Genomic DNA, 23,394 nt, shown 5'->3' with positions numbered 1-23,394 from the left:
CTCTTTTCTTTATCCTAATTCACAACATGATACTAGAGTTAGGTTTGATTGACTTGCAATCCACTAATTAATTAAAGAAAAACAAAATGCCATCTTTTGTTCATCTTCATCCATAACCTTAGCAACTTGGTTCAAGAAACCATCAAAAACCCTATCTTGCACTCATCCTGTCTTCTTGACTGCGGCTTGATCTACCTCTCCCTTGATTGCAATCTTTAAAAGATCTACAAATTAACAAATATTAATGAGGATTGTTCGTATTGCCATCAACATGGCTATAAGAAGGAAGAATGCTTCCAGCTCGTTAGTTCACCCAAGGTTTTAAATTTGACAAAAGTCAAATTGGCTAAAATAAGGAAATCAATTATGCAGATACTTCTTGTCAAGATATACATGGCCGGCACAACTAAGAAAGAATCAACATCGGAACACAACTGCTATCACAAAAGCAGTAAGAAAGAATTCTTCAATTGCTGAAGAAGCAAGTAAAGACAATAGTAGTTGGAGCGATTGTAACCATAGGTGAGTGTGTTAGCTGAGGCAACCATGACTATAGACTTGTAGAGTCTTTAGGTTTGATATACTCTCTTTTCTCTGAGTCACTTATACAAGCACATTGGTTTTTGGATTTTGGAGCTACGAGTCACGCTTTTAGTAATATGTCTTACCTTGATTAGTACAAGGAATATACTAGACCCGCTATAAGAACTTATATTCCTAATGGTCAAAAACTAAAAGTTACATACATTGGTACAATTAAATTGTTCGATGTTATTATTCTGACTCATGCTTTATATGCACTTGGCATTTACTATGATTTAGTATCTATGTCTTGGCTTACTGAAGAATAATAGTGTGTTATTGCATTTTTTCCTAAAGTATGCGTATTGTGTAAAGTTGCCTATATTAATTCACAATTAGCACTAAAACTGAGGTAATTAGAAGACTAACCCAATTGGATAAACCAATTTGTAATTTTTGTATAAATGGGGTCCTAAGTTTTCAAACTTAAAGGAATACACAAATATCATTTTGTAAACAAGAATCAGATAATAATATAAATACGAAAGCATGAGATTCTACAACAACTTTAAAACCATGAAAAACAGTTGAAAATCCTCTTGTCCTCCAAACTGAGAGATGTGTTGTAGTGGGTTGCGTGTTTTGATAGCACTTTTGCTATCAATTTGACAGCATTCATGCTACTTCTGACTTGGTCCAAATCTCTATCTGACATTTGATTGAGACAATCTAGATATCTATAAAAAGTTCTTTCCAAACCCTAGCTATTAGCATGGGTTTTATTCCTAAAGGATTTCACACAAAGGAATTAGATATTTAAATGCATTTTATCACTTTTCACACTTTTTTCAAGGCAAAGGGTATCGAAACCCACCTACAAGCACCAAAGCCATAATTAACATCTAAACCATACTCAATGAAATCATGATCACCTATGCAACACACCATACATACAAAATAACAATTAATGCTCATTTTCAAGCATCAACCCCTCTATATTAAAAACAACAAGGGAGGTCGATCACTTGCATTAAATCAATATTCTTGCAAATAAGCAATATATAAATCATCCATATGTTTGCATTAGTATTTTGGCCCTATAAAAAATAATCAACTTACGTGCACACTTTTTAGGGGCCAAAATGCAATAGCCAATTATTAGCATCCATATAGTGCAAGTACATGCAAAATGCTCTTCTAGTTAGCAATATTCTCTAACTACACAAAAGAAATAAGTCTATGAGGCTTTACAATAGAAATAATGAAATTTCTGAACCTTCGGAGCTTTTTTCCCATCCGCATAGGAGCTAGATTTGTTGGATTTATTTTCTCAACCCATATATGCTAGATTTGTGGATTTTAATATTATATTCATGTTTTGTGTAGATTTGTTTACTTTTCTTCTTGATCCTTTTATATTCTACGTCCAATTGCATTCTCTATATCTTCAATTTTTAAATTTCAAGTTGTTAGGTTAATTAATGGTCTAAGTTAACATTTTTAATAGTAGATGTAAGATTTTAGAGTCCAAAAACATACTTCCAATGATAATAGACTTCTCTTCAACACAAACAAGAATTAGGTTATAAATACGAACATCGAATAGAGTTTTATAGTAGACACACCAACTTATAGAGAGGGAGAGTTTTCCAATTGTGTATTGTGAATGCTGAACCTCCACCCATGTATTACCATAAGGATTTAGGCATTTACATGATTGCTCCCTCTTTTGGTAATCACCATTAATTATTTAATTACATAAATAGTTATTTAACCTAGTTAGACCTCTGCCCTCACTTGGCACAAGCTATCTAAGGTGTAATCTAATAGTAGAAATAATATTGCACTGCTTTTAATTGTTAAAGGAGAATAGTGCACTACAAAAAAATTTAAGATACCACAAAAATTATTTCAATGATAAGTCCTTCATTCTTGATTTTGTGTATTTTAATTTAATCCTTTGTTAATTTTACATTTATGGAGGAGAAAATTGTAGAAAATTGTTTATGATGATTTGGATATGTATAAACAAAAATCGTGGGAGATGCCAATGAAAAAAGTAGAGTTAACATATTGTTTTTAAACCCTGTAAAAAAGGGCAATGGAAGACTAAAACTTAATGAAGTTGTTGAATGAAATCTTTTAATAAATAATATACTCAAAGGTTCAACCATCACAAAGATGTTAAGCAATTCATGTTGTCGACCTTGCCTAATATAGATAATGCTTATGTTGTTGTTGTAGTAATCCTCTTTGATTTCAATTTGTTGGATTTATTTTCTCAACTCATATATGTTGGATTTGTGGATTTTAATATTATATTCATGTTTTGTGTGGTTTTGTTTACTTTTCTTCTTGATCCTCTTAAATTCCACATCCAATTGCATTCTCTATACCTTCCCTTTTATACTTTGATGGCTTTAAGTGATGTCCAAAAAGAAGGTTTATGAAAGAGGTTGCCTAACATCTAGTTGTGAAAACGGAGAAAATTAAAGGGAGAATGACAATTAAGGACTTGCTAAGACCATTAATCCCAATTACAGACCGTGAAATTTTAAAATCCCAGTTAAGGATCATGGTCCTTAATTGTGATTAAAAAAATATAATTTGTGAGGTGGGATTCATTATTGCCACTTAGAAATTCACTAACCCAACTTAAGAAAATTTGTAACGTATATTGTGAAAATATGAAACCCCACTTGGAAATTGAATATTTAACAAAAAGCGTCACTTGAGAATTCACTAACTCGACTTGAAAAAATTTCTAACATATATTGTGAAAACATGAAACTTTACTTGGAAATCGATTGTTTAATAAAAAACACCAATTTGGATAAGTCACTTTTTATTAATGATTCTCAAGTAGGGTTTCATTTTTTCACAATATATGTTAAAAATTTTTTCAAATCTAGTTAGTGAATTCTCAAGTGGTGCTTTTTGTTAAACGTTCCATTTCCAAGTGGGGTTTCATATTTTCAAAATATATATTAGTAATTTTCTCAAGTTGAGTTAGTGAATTCCTAAGTCACGTTAGTGAATCCCACCTCACAAATTATATTTTTTTATCACAATTAAGGACCATGGTCCTTAACTCTAATTTCAAAATTTCACGGTCCGTAATTAGAACTAATGTTTTTTAACAGGTTCTTAATTGTCATTCTCCCAATTTTTAATACATCAAAGGAATTGTTGGAAGGATAAAAAATTCCTAATTATTTTGCTTTCACCATAAATGTTTAAATAAATTTAAAAGTAATTTCCGAGATGAGTAATTCATTTACTACTTTCATCTAATATAAAATTACTATTAATCATATATGTTCAATAATTATAAGTAGTCTGCTTAAAATTGAATCATAAGGAAATTAAACATGAATAAATAAAAGAAAGAAAACGAAGTTTATAGTATAAAAAATATTTATTGGTATATGTTTTCATCATCATTTACACCCATATTGAAAAATAGTTATAGTATTCAATTACACTTTTGCCTTTCTTTCAGTAGGTAATTTTATTGGAGAATATAAGACTTATGATTTCCTTCATTTAAGTCACACTTTAGGTTCTACATATCAACAAATTCAGAAAGCGCTCAACAAAAAAGTTGTTTGATAGTGAAAAAATTAAAGAAAAATGTGAATAAAGAATACTTTGGGAACAGAACTTGCAATTTCTTGTGCTTTTATTACCATCATTCACACATTCCATATGAGCTTGCAGTAGTCAAGAAATTATATTCAAAATATATTTAATTAATTTCTTGGCCTGATATGATCTAAAAATCTATTTAAGGAGTGAACATTTATTGATACATGAACAAGTTTAGCTTCATTTGTCAATTTCTCTCAACCCATGCCAAAGCTTCTCGTCTTAGTCATGTCTAAGTTTCTTGTTTAATGAGTTCTAGAGTTGAACGATACTCTTATAAGCATAACCTTTTGTAGATGTGAAGAATACAAGTTTGATGATCTGATTAATGAGTGTTTATACTCCCATTCTAAACATTAAAAACCATGAAACTGACGGTTGGTTGCTAGAAGGATCTCTGGCTCTCTCGTGCCTCTTAATGCTTCGTCCTTGTTCACTCAGATTGAGTTTTGTAGGTTTGGGAATTGGAAGTGGAGTTTTATATGGCGTAGCTTTCACTGGATGCATAATATAATGCCCAAAACCAAAACTCTCAAAATAAAAGTTATAATTATTTAAGTTTGAGGAGCTCGCTTAGATGTTCTATTATGCTTTTGGAAATCATCTTGACCTTGAGATAATGATAAATCTTAAAGAGGATTATGAATTATGTGTCAGCAATCCAATTAAGGTTACAGGGCACTTCTAGATACCTTGATGCATATATGATATATTTTTGTACTTTTATTTTTTTTTCTTGTGTTGAGTCATCTTAGAGTTATCATTTGGGTTAATGACCATTTTTCTTCCTAATTTATTTTTTTGAAGTGTGCTGGTAACCTTATACTGAAAAATGAGGTAATGTTCCCCCGAATCCATTTTTTCTAGAAACAATTTTATCCTTTCATTAAAGAACTGTTAATTTCATTGTGATATGCAGGCCTCATTGACTAACTAACTTGGCTTATTATTGTAGGGTTAAAGTGCTAATTTTCTCTTAAATTCTTTTTCAAGAATGTCGATCATTTTAAAATCTTGTTAAAATAAAATTTAATAAATATTTTTTAATAAAATTTTGTTAAAATATTAAACATTTTTAATTATAAATATTCATCCAAAATGTATAAATTCTTTTTAAATATTAACAGCAACTGAAACTAATTTTTTAAAAATTTATAGATGACTTGTAAATTTTGTATGAAGATTTATAAATAATAATATTTAATAAGACTTCAAGCCGCTCTGTGCTTTTAAAAAAAAAAAGTTTAAGAATAGCCATGTTAGATGGTCAATAGGGCTCACATGACCATAATTGATGGTTTTTTTAATAGAAGGATAAAATTGCTCTTAAAAAAATGGTTTAGAAAAACATTGCCTCACTTATTAGTATAGAGTATACAATATTCTTTAAAAAAATATTTAGTGAAAATTGATCTTTAGCTTTTATTATTTATTCATCTTTGCTAGATTTGCTAGATTTGTGAATATAAATTTTTCCTTTTGGATCTTCTCTTCTAGCATTTAACTATTTTAGCATTAAAGAGCATTTTTGCCTCTTAACTATTTGCTTAGAAATATTTGCTATCTCAAATTTACATGTGGTACAATTATATTTTTGAATATTTAAAAATGGTACATTAGACATCCTATCATTGGAAAACTAAATTTTGATAGTTTGTTGACTTGAAAAATACAAAAAAAACAAAAAATACCTATAAAAGTACACGTAAATACACTATAAAAATTAATATAAACTAAGTCCTCTAATTTATATATAAATTAGTCCACGTAAAAAACTAAAATACAATTTTGATCAATCATTATTTTAAAGACTTAATTGATATTAATTTTTTTTATAAAATACTTATTTTCAATTTTATGAGTCTGTTTCCGTAATTTTTGAAATTTTTTTTATAATTTTTTGATAAACTAGTGATAAAATTTATTTTTTTAATAGTAAAATGTTTAATGCACCATTTTTAAATGTTAAAAAGTAAAATTATTTTACATATAAATTTAGGATATTACATGTTTCCAAGCAAATAATTTAGGAACCCTTGTTTTTCTCCCACGATCACCTTCGTTTTCTTTTCTTTTATTGTTTTCTTTTTCATTTGTTATTTGATAGATCTCTTCCTTGTGCTTTGATTACCCTCATGAAACCTAGACCGAAGCATGAGGAAACTTGATCAATCCCGCATATCTCTGGCAATTTTTTGGCAAAGAAAGTCACCTAAAATTGAAACAAACAGAGAGGTCCAACAGCAAAGTTACAAACCAAAAACCAGAAAAAAAGAAAATAAAATAAAAGAAAACGTACAAACGAAAACAAGGCAAAACGCAAAACGAAACATAACAAAAAAGGTCACGCATTAGAAGAGACACTATTAGGGAAGGGGGTTAAGAAAACCCACTCATTATAGCACTTTCCTTCAGAAACTGCACAACAAACTAGTCGTAGTGGTAATAGAAAGTCTTGGGACCTATTTGAAGTCGCAAGAGCTCAGCCATCCTCCAAGATTAACTACAAACTCCTCCAATGGCAACCAAATCCAAGTAGGACAAATGTGAATCAATAAAATTAAAGCTTGTAACCTGGGCGGGCTGAGTTATTCAAGGAGGCTCAATTCTGACACAGTTATTTAGAGCAGTCTAAAAACTTTTGAACTCATGTGTGTATATATATATATAAAGTTAGTCAAGCTTAACCCCTAATATTTCAGACTTTCATGCTACTCAAATATTAGTAATCTTTTTAGTTTACTTTTTATTTTTGAGTTAATTTCAATTTTAAACTTAAAAATTAAGATTTTTCAAAAATATAACACAACATCATGCTATAAAATAAACAAGATAAATCATGAAAAATAATCATGTTAACAACAAAGTGATTATATTAAACTTTGTGACTGGATAAAGGCGTGGACAATAGACCCTAGTCGCCTCGTGTAGTCCTTTTCTAGTCGATAGCTAGTCTTTTTACATTTTAAAAAAATTAATTTAACAACAAAATCACATGCAAAGTAATTCACAAAAGAAATCATTACCAAAAAAAAAAAAAGGAGTATCTACCCAGATTCACAACGATGGAGATGAGGAAGAATGAAGGCAGAGGAAATGAAGATCGATATGAGAATTAGTGTGACTAGAACAAACGAGGTCGAGACGAAATGGAGTCGTGATTGGCTCTAAAATTTGATCTGAGCTTGTGGGTTCTTAATCTGATCCAAGGCTGAAGCAAACAAACGTGGTCGAGGCGCTGCCGAGCAAACAGGAGTGGGAGATGCCGAGGTTGACGAGCGAAAAAGAAAAAAAAGAACAATGATTAAGTCCAAACTTTGAAGGAAGGTCGCGTTCACCAAGCAAGGAGAAGAAGAGCGAAGGTAACGTGGCTGTGAATCTATGATGCGAGCTCAAAAGAAGAAGAAGAAGAACGTGCGTGAAGCGTCATGTTGATGGAGCTGAACCGCTGAAGTCTGAACTTGAACAAGGGTCCCTTGAAGCCTTACCTTTTCATTATTTTTGTTTTTATAAAAGTAAACAGATATTCGAGTTCATCTGGACCGTCACAGTACGTTGAAAGTAATATTTTGAAACCCAGCTTGAATGTCGAATAGAAAAGAGCAATGAATTGTAGTTTTTATGATTTAATTGGTTAGATAAATGGTCAAACTAAAAAGATAAAAATTAAGTAAAAATAATATTATATATATAAATATATAAATAAAATATTAATTTGATAATGGCATTTGAGATCTTATGATCAAAGGTTAAATGCCTGAATTGTTAGAGCTACAGGCAAAAACATGTTGACACAAACTTGCGATTTTGAAGCAAAATATTGGAGTTGGAGGTGCACTATCATGTCACAATTCAAGAGCTTTTAATCTTAATACCAAATGTTGGAATGCTAGAGAAGGGGCAGATACTAGAGGAAATGTCAAATATTAAGTCTGGGTCATAGAGGAGATATTAGAGATGAGAGAAGAGAAGATAAAAGAGAACTAGAAATTTAAAAAAAATTGCAAATCTGAGCGATTTAATTTAAATTTCTTTCTTCTTCTTTTTTTTAATTTTTTTGGCTTTAAACCAAGGTGACTCACATCAGTTTTCAAATCAAATTCAATTCTCTTAAAATGGGCCGAGTTAACCCAATTCAAATGCCAAATTGGTCCAACTTGGATTAAGCATTTTGATCAATAAGTAGCGGTCAAACCGTTGAAAGTATGAGAATATTTTTTAAAATTTTTAAATTTCATTCTAAAACTTTTCAAGCTTATTTAAATTGATTGAATTGGTGTCCCTAACTAAAACAGACTACACTAGATTTAAAAATGTGAGTGCCTAAAAAACTAGGAACGAAACCATTCACACTGCACCCTCCTAACCCAGAGAGCAAAGCCTTTGCCGCATTTTGTAAAGAAAATTAGAAACAGCAGGCATATTATCAGCTATCAACAAAAGCTAGTCGAAAGTCGCAAAACAAACCCCAATCTGACACACAAACACACACACACACACACACACACACAACGAAACCATTCACACTGCACCCTCTTAACCCAGAGAGCAAAGCCTTTGCCGCATTTTGTAACGAAAATTAGAAACAGTAGGCATATTATCACACACACACACACACACCAACACACACACCATCCGCAGCTATTCTAAAATCCTCCTAACTAAAGCTTGAAGCAATAGAATTATCCATAAAAAAACTGGACCACTATCAGCAATTACACCTCCCCAGCTGATTTCCAATGCAGGGGCTACATAATTCCACATAAACAAAAATCACATTAAAAGCCCAGACAATCCTTAAAAAGCCTCTCAAAGCACCCACAACATCTAACAAAATAAACTCAAAACCTAGGGAAATTTCCACCAATAAACGTCAATGAAGTTAAACGTAAACCAATTCAGGCCCATGAAAAGATGTGAATAGATGTGAAGGAATCGCACCTGTTCAAGAACAGAGGAGATTTCAGAGAATAAATTAGAGGTTGGATAGGAACTACCATGGAAACGAAACACCTCTTTACTCTCCAAACTCTGTCTTCCGAACCTCCTGCGTCAACTGAGGTGTGATCTCTTTAGGCTTTGCAATCATCGCTGAGAAGCCCATTCATGCTGTCCTCAACAGTCAACACAGAATGAAGTCGTAGTCCCGCCTCTCCAAAAATTAGATAAAAGAATCTAAAAATTACATTGAAGAATCATAAAAAAAAAATTAACATCAATTAAAGGTTTTAAATTTTAAATAAATTTCAGGACACTAACATCTTTTCTTATTCATGTAAAATATCAAAATGGCATTTTGATCAACTGCCGGATGACTATCAATTATCATTGATAAAAACAACACCGGTAAAAATTATTAAAATATTAATAAATAAGAAATTATTATTTTTGATACAAAATAATTTATTATTTATATATTAGCTATACAAGAACAACACCGGTATATTTATATATTTTAGATTTTTATTATATTTAATTATTTTTATCTTCTATTTATTCTTGTCCTAGGTTTTTCATTTCGTTTAGATTTCAGTTCAGCGGCGCACTTCTTTCTGGATTTCCATCTCCACTCTACAGTCTCCTTGGATCGCCTCTTCAGCTGCTTCCCCTTCGAAACTCCAGAGTCCAGTCTCGCCATTCTCCTTCAGCTGCTTCAGTCCTGATTTGATGATGCCTCGTTCACGGTTCCCCTTCCGTCGTTCGAAGCTCTTGTCATCGTTCTCCTTCGTTCAAAGCTCCAGTCACCGTTCTTCAGATTTGACGTTCTCCTCGGTTCCTTCGTTCGATCGCTTCTTCAACTCCATCTCCTTCGATCTCGCGTCTTCATCTCCAATCGTTCGTGCTCGTTCTTCAGGTTTTCCCCCTTACACTGTTCTGATCATGCTCGCCGTTGTTGGCCTGTTCGCTTGTAGGATTGTTGTCTTCTGGTGGCTGATTTGTATGTGGTTATCTTTTGATTTTACATCGTTGCCTTGTTGCTCTGCTCTGCGATTATTTATATATTATGTATTGTGTTTCCTTTGGCGTTGTTGTCCTTCTATCTTGTTCGCTTGTTGTGTGCTATTGGTTCTTAAATCGTGTCTCCCTTTGGTCATCTCTACAATCAAACAGCTGCTGTTCGTCTCTAGTTGTAAACTTCAAGCTTTCACAGGAGCCTTTTTTCCCCCCGGAGAAAACAAAATTAGGGAAAAGACAAAGTTTGTTCCTCCTTTCTTGAAGGGTGTAACTACACATTAGTGATGACAAGAATATAATCTCATTCTTCTTAATTAGGGTCATGCTTTAACTCCTATGTATCAACAGAAAAGCTTAACAAACAAGTTCTCTAATTGTCTAAATTGACAAAAAAATGTGATCAATATTCAAAAACCTATTGCTTTTTGCTTTCATGAAAAATGTCTAAATAAATATCAGAAATTTACGGCGTGGATCATTCATTCACTTTCATCTAATAGAAAATTAGCGTTAAACATAAATGTTCAATAAATAGTCTGTTTGAAACTGAAACTGAAGGAAACATGAATCATTAAAGAAAAAGAAAGAAAGTTTTCACACCATTCATAGGGTCACATTGAGGAACAGTTAACCCCTTTAGTTATATATATATATATATATATATATTTTGCCTCTGTTTGAGCAGTTAACTGCATTGGAAAGTTCATGGGCTTTTATATTCAAAATATATTTAATTAATTGCTTGGTCTGCTATATTGTGAAAATCTATTTAAGAAGTGAAATTCATCAAGACATCAAACAAGTGTAGCTTCATATGTTAGTTTCTCTCAACCCATGCCAAAGCTTCTCTTTTTAGCTATACATGAGCTTCTTGTTTAATGAAAGTTCTAGAGTTGAACAACACCCTTATAACTATAAACTTTTGCAGATGTGAAGAATATGAGTTTGATCTCAATAATCAATATTTTTACTCACATTCTAAACATTAAAATCCCTTCATGGATCTCGGAGATCACCAGCGCCAGAGCATGCATTTAGATTCAAAAAGTGGAGCTCATTAGCACCAGAGCATGCATTTAGACTCAAAAGTGTTGACAGGAGTACTTACAAATAGCCTGCTAATAAGGTTTTCATATCAATAGTGGGGTTCAAACCTGCAACCTAATGGGTTATGGATCATTGAAATGAGACGCATATCCTAGTTCTGGTAAGCTCCTTATACCCAACTCACGTAAATTTTATTTTAAAAAAAAAAGACCCTAATTTTCTAAGCCTAAACTTGAAAAAATGACTTTTGTGGATAGTTCAATGGATGCGATCCATATACCCAGCTATATCTTTTTTTTTTTTGGATTCGTTGGATTTCATTGGAGGCGTTTGATTTAATTTCTCTTCTCTACTAGATTTGTGGGTTTGAATATTCCCTTTTCAATCTTATTCATGTTGATTGTTTTCTAATCTTCATCCTCTTCCTTCAATTGCCTTCTATTTATACTATCTCTTCCCTTTTCTTCCTAGAATATCACCTTTTAGAATGGTGCGAAACTCAGAACCCATGACAATGTGGGTCATTGGCTTGGCTCAGTAACTGACCCATGCATATCTCTAATGCATAATTATAATGGAGATTCATCTTTTGATCCTTTGAAGTTTGCTTTAAGTGCTTTCCAAAATGAAGAAAGCTCAAGATTAATGGTTGCCTGATTGTAATATAGGAAAAAAACTTGTCAGTACATCGAAGGAATAGTTTAAAGGAGAAAAATTTCCTTCTTTTCTCTGTGCTTTCATCATAAATGTCTAGAAAATTAATGATTTTGTGATCAGGTGGGTCACTCATTTACTTTGGCTCAATACAGAATTACTATATAACATAAATGCTCAACCAATGGTCTGTTTGAAATTGAAAATAAAAGAAGACGAAAAAAAACTTCTTATAGTATAAAAGATATATAGTTTCAATTGCTTTCATCATCCTTCAAGCCATTCATAGGCTTGAATTGAGGAACAGTATGTATAGCTTGAATGATTTTTTCCTTGAAGGGTGTAACTGCATATTGGAGATCACAAGAATCTCATCCTCCTGTATCAGAGTCATGCTTTAAGTTCGCTGTATCAAGAAAAAAAGCTTAACAGACAAGTTCTCTGATTGTGAAACTTGACGAAAAATGTGAGCAATACTCAATATATTTAATTTCATGGCCAAGCACTCTTCCCAAAAATCTATTTAAGAAACGGGTATCAAGACATGAAAGCAAGTGTAGCTTTATCCTTCAATATATATCTCTTGGAGCATATAACTACAACAGAGATGTTCACAAGCATCTCTCTGCATGTTATATGTCTTTGGGATTTGGTCTTACTTTTTGTTAATGATATCAAAGCTCTTTCTTGTTTATTGCAGGCTTGCTTATGAGTTTTAAGTCACCAAATTAAGCATGAAGGCGCTGAGAAAGAAGTTATGAATCAGATTTACTCACATTCTAAACATTAAAACCATCTCATCAGTCAATAGCTGCTGGAGTTAGATATCATGGTCTCGCCGACAATGATATTCTGGTAGGCCTCCGTAACCTGTTAAACAAGTAGAGGTCAATGGGGTGAGATGTGCTGGTGCCTTCAGCTCACCTGAAGACAACGGAGCCTCTATTGATTACAGAAGAGAAGATAATGAGATGAAGCATCAGAAATTAATATGGTCTTCTTATTACCAGGTAATATCATCTTCGTATGATTTTTCACTATTTTGCGTCTGCATAATCAAAACATATATATGTTTTTAATCTTGATTTTGCATGTGTATATATATCTGCACATTCTATCTTCTTTAATAGAATTGGAATGAAATATATCACCCTAGTATATACTTAAGTGCTAATTATAGTCTAATTATATATGTGCCAGGAATCAGGTGTCCATGAAAAAGCATTGCCTTTGACAATAGTAAAGCCCAGCCATAAGGAGATAGAAACAGACAACCAACCATTGGAGATTCTATCAATGTCGATACCAATATAAGACAAAGTTTAACTATCATCAACATATTTTTTTTGCAAATTTTATTTTATAATTGTTCAAATGATGAAGAATGTAATATATTGTAATTTATACAACTAAACATGCATTTTTATACATAGCAAAAAGTTTGATGAGTTATATAAATTTTATGTAATGTAATAACTTGCTATAAATTTGATGGAGCCTTCATTGGATGCATGTATAACCGAAACTCTCTAAATGAAAGTTATAATCATTTAAGTTTGAGGATCTCATTTAGACTTTCTATTTTCCTCTTGGAAATCATATCGGGATTAATGGTAAGTCTTAAAAGAGGATTCTCAATTATGTGAGCAATCCAATTAAATTTGCACGGTACTTCTAGATCCCTTTCACATATGGTATTTTTTGGATTCTGATTTTTTTCTTGTTGAATCATCTTAGGTTTTCTTTTTCTTTTTTTTTGGGATTTGTGAGATTTATTTTCTCATATTTGCTAGATTTGTGGATTTGAATTTTTCCTTTTCAATCTTCCTTTTAAGGATTTAATTTTTTTTTTCAATAACCACCATTTCTTCCTTTCCTTTCCTTTCCTTTTCTTTGCATTTTTCTTTTTCAATCGCCTTTTGATCGATCTCTTCCCTATTCTTTGATAGTTTGATTACCTTTATGAAACCTAGACCAAATATGATGAAACATGATAAATTCCACATATCACTGGGTCATTCTTTTAGGTTGATTCTCTAACTAGCCGATTTGAAATATTTACTCTGGTTTTTAATATAAGATAAATTTAAATGCTTTTTTTATCCTTCTTTATAAGATTTTTTTTTTATCCTTAATAGTAGGTAAATTTTAGAAGCTTTTGTTTTTTTTTGAAAAAAAAATCTTTAGTACGTCTATCATTAGGTTTACAAATTTTTACGTACAATTATTGAAGAAAATACATTTTACCTCTAAATTAAATTATGGTGTACTATAATGGCTCATTTGGTTGGATTCCTAGCATCAAGATTACAGTTAATCCTGATGTATTTTCCCCATTCACAATGTTTGGTTGGTGCAAGGTAATGCAATGAGGATTACATTATATAAAGGAAATTACCTTAAATGCTGTAATGAGGATTGCATTATTAGACCTATGTAATCCCCATTCCATCACCTTTTGACCACAATACCCTCGTCATTTGCTCATACCCACCACCCTCTCCTTTTGATTGCATGCCTTCATTGTATCTGTTGACATCCCATCCCACTGTCACTATCATCAGAATCAAGGTCTTCGACCTCACTCCATCGCTTATGATCCCTGGCCTTTGATCTCATCAATTGAAGCCTTTGCCTGGGATGACAGCCATATCACCTTCCTCTTCGATGCTTCTTGTTTATGTTTTGCAAAGTCTGAATCTGGAAGGAAGAGGAAGATGATGACGGGGTGTGTTTGTGAAATTTGCATCGGGGTATGATTGTGTAATTTGCACCTGGGAGAAGGAAAAAGAATGATAGGGAGTATTGAAATTTCCTTATTTTCTTAAGGATATTATGATCTTTTAACATCAGATTGTACTTTATTAAATGTAAAAAAATATATTTTCTTAAAGCCATACCAAACAAACATCATGTAATTAGCATTACATTCTATTCCATTTCATTCCCATTCATTACATTACATTCCATTCCCACTCATTCTGTGAACCAAACGGGTTATAAGTATATTACAGAATTGAACTTCAATTATTCCCTCTGTTTTTAAATATAGGGTATTTTTTAGAATTTATTTTGTTCCTAATCATGAGGGGTGTCATGATATTTTTAAATAATTAAACAATTTTGTCCTTGTTTTTGAAAAAGGAAAAAGATATTAATTATGTGCATCCACCACCATCATAATATTAATTGACATTATTAGGGGTAGAATTAAAAAATTATTATGATTTAATATAATTTCAATTAAATAATAAATTTTTAATTGATATGTAAAATTCTAATTAAAAGTGTCTTATATATAAAATGGAGGGGGCAAGAAAGTAACAAAGCACCCCATTGAACTAATTAAGGCTTCTAATAGTTTCAGCATGTCTACTTTAAAATTTAACAAGTCAATCAATGTTCTTGGAGGTAATATGGTACCCTTTGTTAAAAAATACAAAGCATTTTTAATATTGTATGATGTAATTGTTATGCTTTTTTCCCATAATGAATAAATCACTATATATTTATTTTAAAATGAAACGTTCTTTTATGTAGGGGTGAATTTAAAAAAATAATATTAGTTTAAATACATTTAACTACTTTATCAGAGATAATATTAGATTAAAAATACTTTATATTTTTTAACAGAAAGAGTAAGATTTTATAAGTTATTTTTAATACTTCTAATTTATCATGAAGATGCCATGTGAGGAGCACGTGCTATTAATTGTAATCCACATCCTCTACTCGACCCACCTAGAACTGGATGTAGCTTGTCTGGCTGTGAACAAAATTGAGGAAAAATAATGTGAATGAAGAAGAAAATTTAGTTTCTCAAGAAAAAGAAATTTAATAGGTGGAATTAATAGATGAAATATATTAAATTTCATGGTCCTTCATCCAACAAATTAAATCTATTTACAAAAAAGGCTTCAACTTCCGAGTTTGATACTAGGGTCAAAGGTTTTTTTTCTTTTGTTTTTTGGTTACTCAAAGTATTCCCATAACCGAAAAACCATGAGACTAATCCTTCAAAAAATCTGAACACCATTTGAAAGGTTGTCTTCTTTTAAATAATATTTTTTTATACACTTATTTAAGAATCGAATCTTGGAATGAGTCAAAGGGTATTTTTATTCTTCAACTTTTCATGCAAGGGCATATATCCTAATTTTTTTTTATGATACAATGTCTCCCTTTAACATTTAAAAATAGTACAATTTTATGCTTACCATTGACAAATGTTAAATTTAATCATTAGTTGATCTAAAAAATTATAAAAAAGAATCTAAAATATTGCATTAAAGAACTATATAAGAAAATTAAAATTGATTAAGGCCCTTAAATTTCAAATAAATTTTAGGACACTAATATTATTTATTATTAATGTAAAATACCAAAATAGTATTTTGACCCACTACCAGGTGATTATCGAATCATCATTGTTGAAAAAAAAAACTAGTAAACATGATTAAATGTTAAAGTATTAATATTTTAATAAGATATTATTAAAACAAATGTATTATTATTTTTATTTTGTTACCAATATTATTGCCAACAATGATGATCTGATAATTATATGGTAGCTTGTCAAAGTGATTGGCTGAAATTGTATTTCGGTCTTTTACATATTAAGAGGTAACTTTTGTGTCTAGGTATTTATTTTCAATTTATAGGACCTAATTGATATTAACTTTTTTATAGGGTATTTATGTTTAACTTTTTTAGATCTTCTTTATGTAATTTCAAGTCATTTTCTATATTTTAATATATAAACTAATAGTCAAAGTTAACCGTGACACCCTGAATTTTCAAATTTTGAAATAAGGTACTTAACGGAATAAATTAGTAAAACAACCAATAAATTAAGTTTATCAAGTTTTCGAATTACTAATGGACCTATTGAATTATTCAAGTCGCTTCAAGCTGGGCTAGGATGGTTTTTGGGTCATCTAGGTCCTAAGGAGAAGGCCTAAATCACGTGTGGCCAAACTAGGCCACTCATCCTGGTGAATGTCCCTTCTTGCCTTGGTGAGTAGACTGATTCTTTAAGTTTGTCATGATAGGTCATGATAGACAAAAAAAGGAAGAGAAAAACAAGAGGCGATGGAGAAGAAGAAATTGGCTACTAGGGCTTTGACTTTGAATCACTTTTGATGTTTTCTAAGCTAGAAAACCACTTAGGTAAGCTTCCTAACTCTTACTCCTCCTCTCTACTTGAAATTTTAGAAGATTTGGGTATGATTGGATGATGCACGTCTTTCCTTAGGTTTTGGTCAAACCCATTATATTCTTTGGGGCTATAATGAGTTAATTTAAGGTTCTATACTTAAGTTTTATGATTATATGATGATTTGGAAGCTTCAGCTAGGGTTTAGATGAACCTAAGCTTAATTTGGAAGTTTGAGAGTAATCTAGATTGTGATTTAGTATTGTCTAGGTTTGTAGTTGTTAAATATGGCTAATGAAATGTGATTAGAGTGTTGGTTAGGCTAACAATAAATTTTGGAAAATATGGATAGCAAATTTATAGCCTAAAAGTGTGTATACCACAGTTGTGAATTGATAATTAGCATTTAATTTTGTAAATTAATTATTGTTCGAACCTGTTGAGCTAGTGGAGCTAGAGGTATAAGGAATTTGCCATGAGTAACCCTTTTTGTGATAAAAGAGTTGAAGTAACCGGATGATCTAATAATTTTACTTGCTTGTGTTGTTAGTTGTGATTTTCTGTGAAACGATATTCTAATATTTTATTGTGCCATACATAAATAAGTATGTTTGTGATTTTGGAAACTTATATGAAGTGGGAATCCTTTAAAAAGGCGTTTTCATGTAAGATTTCTATATATTTGCAAAAATGGTTTATAATTGGTAATGTTAATATGTGACCTTGAACATAATGTGATATTTTGCAGATATGTGAGTTGGAACCTATATATGCATTGTAGTAAAGCATGTATGAGCATGATTATTGTTAGAGGGTTAGAACTCACCTTAGGGGAGTAGAGTTGTATGAAATCCATATTGATACTTACTAGTACCTTGGGTAGCCTTAGTGCTCAACTTTTCTTATTTGGAATTCCTAGTATTAGCATGTGGTAGATTGGGCATATGAGACTTCAAGTATTCAAAAAGGGAGAATCTATGGTTCGAGGATGGGTAAAGGTGCTTTTAGCCTAGTTGCCTTTCATAATTAGTAAGTTTGGGCTAGTCTAGTCACATAAACTTAATTCTATTGAATTGTTAGCTCATAAATTCAATCAAAGGTAATGCGGAAGATATGAGGCAAGTGTGAGTGATCATGCATTATATGGATTGCATACTTGATTGTTCCTTTTATTATTTGTGTTTTATTATTGCCTACTTTACCTGATCATTACTTTCCTAACATGCTTATAGATAGATTAGATTATTTGGTTATTGAGATAATATTATTCTCACTCTTGTGGTTATAATTTTATAAGCAAAAGCTCCTCTAGGGGCAAGGGGAAGGAAGAAGCTACCAAGGACTGTGAGAGCTATTAATTGTATGGCTGTCTTCTTTTGATTATGTGTAACTAATGAACATATATATATATATATATATATTTGTCATTGCCAACTTAGGGCATGCATTCTTTTAGTTGTACTTGCACAAAGTTTATGATGTCATTTTGGTGTATTTTGGCCTAGAATGTTATATGTGATGAGATCACGGGAAGAGGTCAAAATTCTAGTGTAAGTGTAAATATTATTGTGATTATGTACTTGCGATGGCCAAAGGGATATTTCAATAAACGTATGTCACACCCTATTATCATTAACAATTAAGGGGTTTTGATGGGCATATTGTGATCGTGATATTTATATAAGTATGTAATTGTTTAATCAGGTGTTTTGTGGTCCGTATGTGTTGGCTCAAGTAGTCCTTGGGCTCTTGGCACTTGATTTGTGTTTTAGGCACCCTTGTAGTTGTTTTGGAAGATAAATGTGAATTTTTGCATCAAGGTGTCTAATTTGTTATAGTAGTCTATTTTGTTGTAAAACCAATGTTAATAGATAAGTGGCTTAATTAGCTATGTGTGGGTGCTTAAAGTGTTTAGATCGAATGTCGAACAATGTACTCTGGAAGTTCATCTTTGGGTGTTGTCATGACAGGTCATGTGCCCTATAGCCAAAAGCATGATTTGCCATAACAAATCATGTCATAGTCATTAGTCATAGCTACTATGTGTAGTGGCCGCGATAAATACAAACTATGTTATCTACTATTACGGATGACCCAGTTGGCTTTGGTGAATGAAGTCGTTTGAAAAAAATACCCATTTTGCCTTTGCTGGGCTATTTGTTGATTGTTTCCTCAAGTATCATACTTCCATGACTTCTTATTTGATATTTTATCATATGTTTGAGGTCAAATGCTTTTCAAAAGGGTTTTATTTAGGATCCTAATATAAGAATTTATCAAATCCTAGTTATCATGACAAAGTATTGTGTGGTATGTTTTGGTAATGTTAAGGTAAATATTACATTAACCATTTTAATAGTAAAGGTAATATTACACAATTTTAAATTGTTAAAAAGGAATATTGCCCATATAAAGTTTAGGACATCACAAAATATTTTAATAGTAGATCTAGTGGTAGGAGTAAGTTAGGCTCTTATCAAGCAATCTATGACCTGGTTTGGTTAGAACATGGCTTGCTTAAGGCCTCTTTAGAAACCTATATACCTAAAAAGATTATACTTGAATTTTTAAAGCCTTGCTTATTATAGGCATCACCTTATATATATATATATATATATTAAATTATATTTAACTTTTTGTCACGTAATCACTCTTTTATCCTAGGGTTATAATAGGCTTTTTTTACTGAAGTGCTATAAAAAAAAATAAAATTCTTTATATGCTATAGTTTGAAAATTATTTCTTTGAACACTATAAATAGTAAATCAATTTTGGCCAACCCAATTTCAATTTATCATATAAGATATATATATATATATATATTGAACTTGGTTTCATGGAAATCTAATTCAGGAAATAAAATTTCATAAAGTGCAATCGGTCTCTATTGAGTCAATTTCACTTTAATTTTCATTAAAAAAATTGCTACAATTGCATTATGGATGTGACACCACTTGTAACATTTTGATAATTAACCTCATGTTAATGAGACTAATTAAGAGTAATTAAAAAATTAGTGTGATATGTGGCCAGAGAGAATTAATAAATATTTTGGGCTATGCTTTCAATCCTAAGTTCGGGTTTGGAGCAAAGTTGGGGTCACCTTGACCTAAAAAAGGGAGAAAAATGAGGAGGAATGACTTTGTGCCAGATGGTGTAGTGTGTTCATCATGTTCTGTAGTGTAATAGCTTAAAAAACATGAAGGAATCTTCTTAATGCCACATGCCACAAAATTTAACAATAATAAGTTGCAAAAACAGACTGAAAATAGAGAGAGAAAGAGGGAGATAGAGAGAGGGTGATAGAGAACACCTTAGGACTCTGATAGGGCTTGGTTTTATGAAGATTTAGAGCATTTTGGAGCTTACAATCACCTAGGGTAAGTTTCCTAAGCTCTATTCTTCCTTTCTCTTCCATTTTAACAAATTATTTTAGTTAGGGCTTGTGCTGGAGCAGGAATCTTTGAATCTTTGGGGCTATAAGTCCAAACCTGTTGACTTAAATAGAGTTAATGGGAGTTGTTTGAGTTATCTAAGCTTAGTATTAATGATTTTGAGCATCCTTGAGCTTGAGTTTCTCATTACAGATAAAAATGATATTTATGTTAGTTGTGAGGAAGGTTGGATGCCATTTATGTTGTTTAATGAATTTATTGATGGTAGTTAAAACAAAAAGGAGTTATTCAAATTTCCCATCTTTAATTTTGAAATTTCTATAAGATTGAGAAGTTGGGTCTTGAATTTTAGGATGAACATTAAAAATTGGAATGATGATTTTATGTTGTTGGATATTATAATCAATATTTTTTATGCTCATATGATTAAATGGTAGTTAATGAAAGCAAATGTATCTATTGGTAGGGACTAAACTGAAGAGGTTGATGTTATAGAATAGTTAAAGAGTTGAAATAAAACATTAAGAGTTTGGAAAAGGTGATATTGATGATTTCATACTTGATTGATTATCCCGTGTACCAATTTGACTTGGGAGTAAGCTTTAGAAGTAATTATTGAGGGGTAAATCTTTGACCATTCAAAATTTTGAGATAACTATAAGAATCTATTTTGTATAATTGTGTGTTAATTGGTTTAAATTTTTACATGATATGTTTTAATATGGAAAGTTAAAATTCCTATTTGCCATTATGTATCACGTTTTATAAATCACACTTGAGGCTATAATGTTTGTGTAAACAATAATGTAATGATAAAATAAATAAAATCACATGTTTTATCATAAAAAATGAGAAATTTATAATGATTACTTGATAATGATGATTGTAATATGAGAATGATGAAAAGTGTTGGCATGTGAGTTGAGCTTGTGATATGAGGATGAATGGTTATATGTGATGTTATAATGTGGAAATTCTATGAGATGCTCGCATGATTTGGCTTAATGTACGATAGAAAGTAATTTGTTTGTTATTGTGAAACATAAGCATGTGAAAATGTGAGCATGAATTTATTGCATGGTCATATTAGTAGAAGTTCACTTAGGAAAAGGAGTAGAAATAAAATCTATGCGGTATATTGCTAGAATCAAAAGCTAGCTTAGTTACCAACTATTGAAATTAGGAGGTAGTCACTATCTTACTGTTTGTCAAGAGATTATCTTATGGTTTGTCGAGGGATTTGAACTTAACTTGTCTCCACTTGTTCCCCAAGGAGACTAGCTTAGGATTTACGACACCTTATGAATTTAAGAATAGGGGAAGCTGTAGTACGAGAGTAAGAGTAGTGACTTTGGTTAGGTTTCTTGTCACAGTTGATGAGCTTAGGTAGTCTATTCACATAAATGAAGCCTTATTTGATTTATAGCCTATGGTTTTAATTAGAAGGTATAAGGTGGGTATGCTGTCATAAAATTTATGAAGGATATAATTCAACATGCTCCTACAGGAACTCTTCCAAACAATGTATGTATATTGTTAACATTATAATCATTGTATTATTTTTATTAATTAATATGACTTTAATTCATTGTTATTTTTGCATTAATTAGTACTACGAGAACACTTACTGTGACGTATGTACTGAGGCTCAAATGGAAAAAGTCCTTGAAGAGCTGGCATGTAGTATTTTTCAAGTGTGATTTAGTTATAACAACCAGTCATAGTGAAGAAATACATCATATAGGTATAGACATATATGTACTTTGTTAACTTTTTGGGATTTAAAGCTTTATTTTGGCCATTAATTGTTTTTAGTTATAAGCAACATCAAATTTTATATAATTTGTATAGGAATTCATAACGTAAATTTCATGTATATAATTATTATTAGATGTTGAAATTTTGTTCTGGTGTTAAAATTATATTTTATAAATGTTCAATGTAGAAGGGCTGATAAAAATATAGGAAGAATAGAAACAAATTGGTCACAATATTAAACGGTTATTTTAGAAACTGTTTAACACTGTGACCAAATATACAATAGAATAATATTCAACAATTTGAAATAAAACTGTTCAATATTTGTAAATACTAAATAATTATATGTATGAAATCGTTTAATATTTACACAATATGCAACAGTTATAATTAATTAACCGTTGAATATTAAGATATATTAAACAATTTTTTTTATAAAACTGTTGAATATTTTGGAAATATTCAGCGGTTAAAAACGCTGAATATATGCATTATGTAACACTTGCCTTGAGTGTTATCCAAAAATTACATAATTCAAACAAACTAAATGTGGTTAAGTAGTTGATCCTCTAACCAACTTAAGAAATAAATCATTTAAAATCTTAAAAATAATTATAGGTTCTACCTATAGCGCACGGAAGCAAGTTAGACGAAAATGGAATAAAAAGATGCTGTCATGACAGTAATTTATTACTGTCATGACAGCCCTCCTGGGCCAACTTTTAGGAGGCGGTGTTCCGTCATTCGACCTCCGATTGAAGTGATTTTAAAGCTCACACGTCACATTCAAAGGGTACTATAAGTGTACCAAATTTCAAAAAGATCCAACGGTTGGATTAAAAATTAGACATGTTAAAAGATTGACTATTTTTGCTGTCATGACAGCTAAAAAGCTGTCATGACAGCACTTCCGGACCAACTTCCGGAGTGCACCATTTCATCATCTGACCTCCGATCGGAGTGATTCTAAAGCCCACATGTCACTTTTAAAGAATACTATTAGCATACTAAATTTTGAAAAGATCCAACGGACGGATTGAATTTTGTGCAGGTTACAAAATCAACACTGTAGCTGTCATGACAGCAATTTAATGCTGTCATGACAGCACCTCCAGACCAAATTCTGGAGTGCGTCGTTTCTCCGTCCGATATCCAATCGACGTGATTCCAAAGCCCACACGAAGCTTATAAAAGGTTTTACTTGTGACCCAAATTTTAGAGAAATCCAACGGTCGGATTAAGATTTGGACACCCGGATGC

General features: G+C 31.4%; 1 protein-coding gene across 1 annotated transcript; it reads left to right on the top strand.

Moving 5' to 3' along the window:
• The first annotated feature begins 9,168 nt into the window (after nt 1-9,168).
• LOC129290491 (uncharacterized) lies at nt 9,169-12,520 on the top strand. The gene is made up of 3 exons (XM_054927303.1): nt 9,169-9,231; nt 9,697-10,024; nt 12,166-12,520. The coding sequence occupies exons 1-3, from the start codon at nt 9,169-9,171 to the stop codon at nt 12,225-12,227; spliced, it is 453 nt and encodes a 150-aa protein (XP_054783278.1). The 3' UTR covers nt 12,228-12,520.
• Nucleotides 12,521-23,394: the final 10,874 nt, after the last annotated feature.

Source organism: Prosopis cineraria, unplaced genomic scaffold (genome assembly GCF_029017545.1).
Source record: "Prosopis cineraria cultivar Desert tree isolate PC_DT_omini unplaced genomic scaffold, ASM2901754v1 PC1, whole genome shotgun sequence".
Taxonomy (NCBI): Eukaryota; Viridiplantae; Streptophyta; class Magnoliopsida; order Fabales; family Fabaceae; genus Prosopis; species Prosopis cineraria.
The sequence above is the reverse complement of the archived record's forward strand: the minus strand, read 5'-3'. Positions and strand labels throughout refer to the sequence as shown.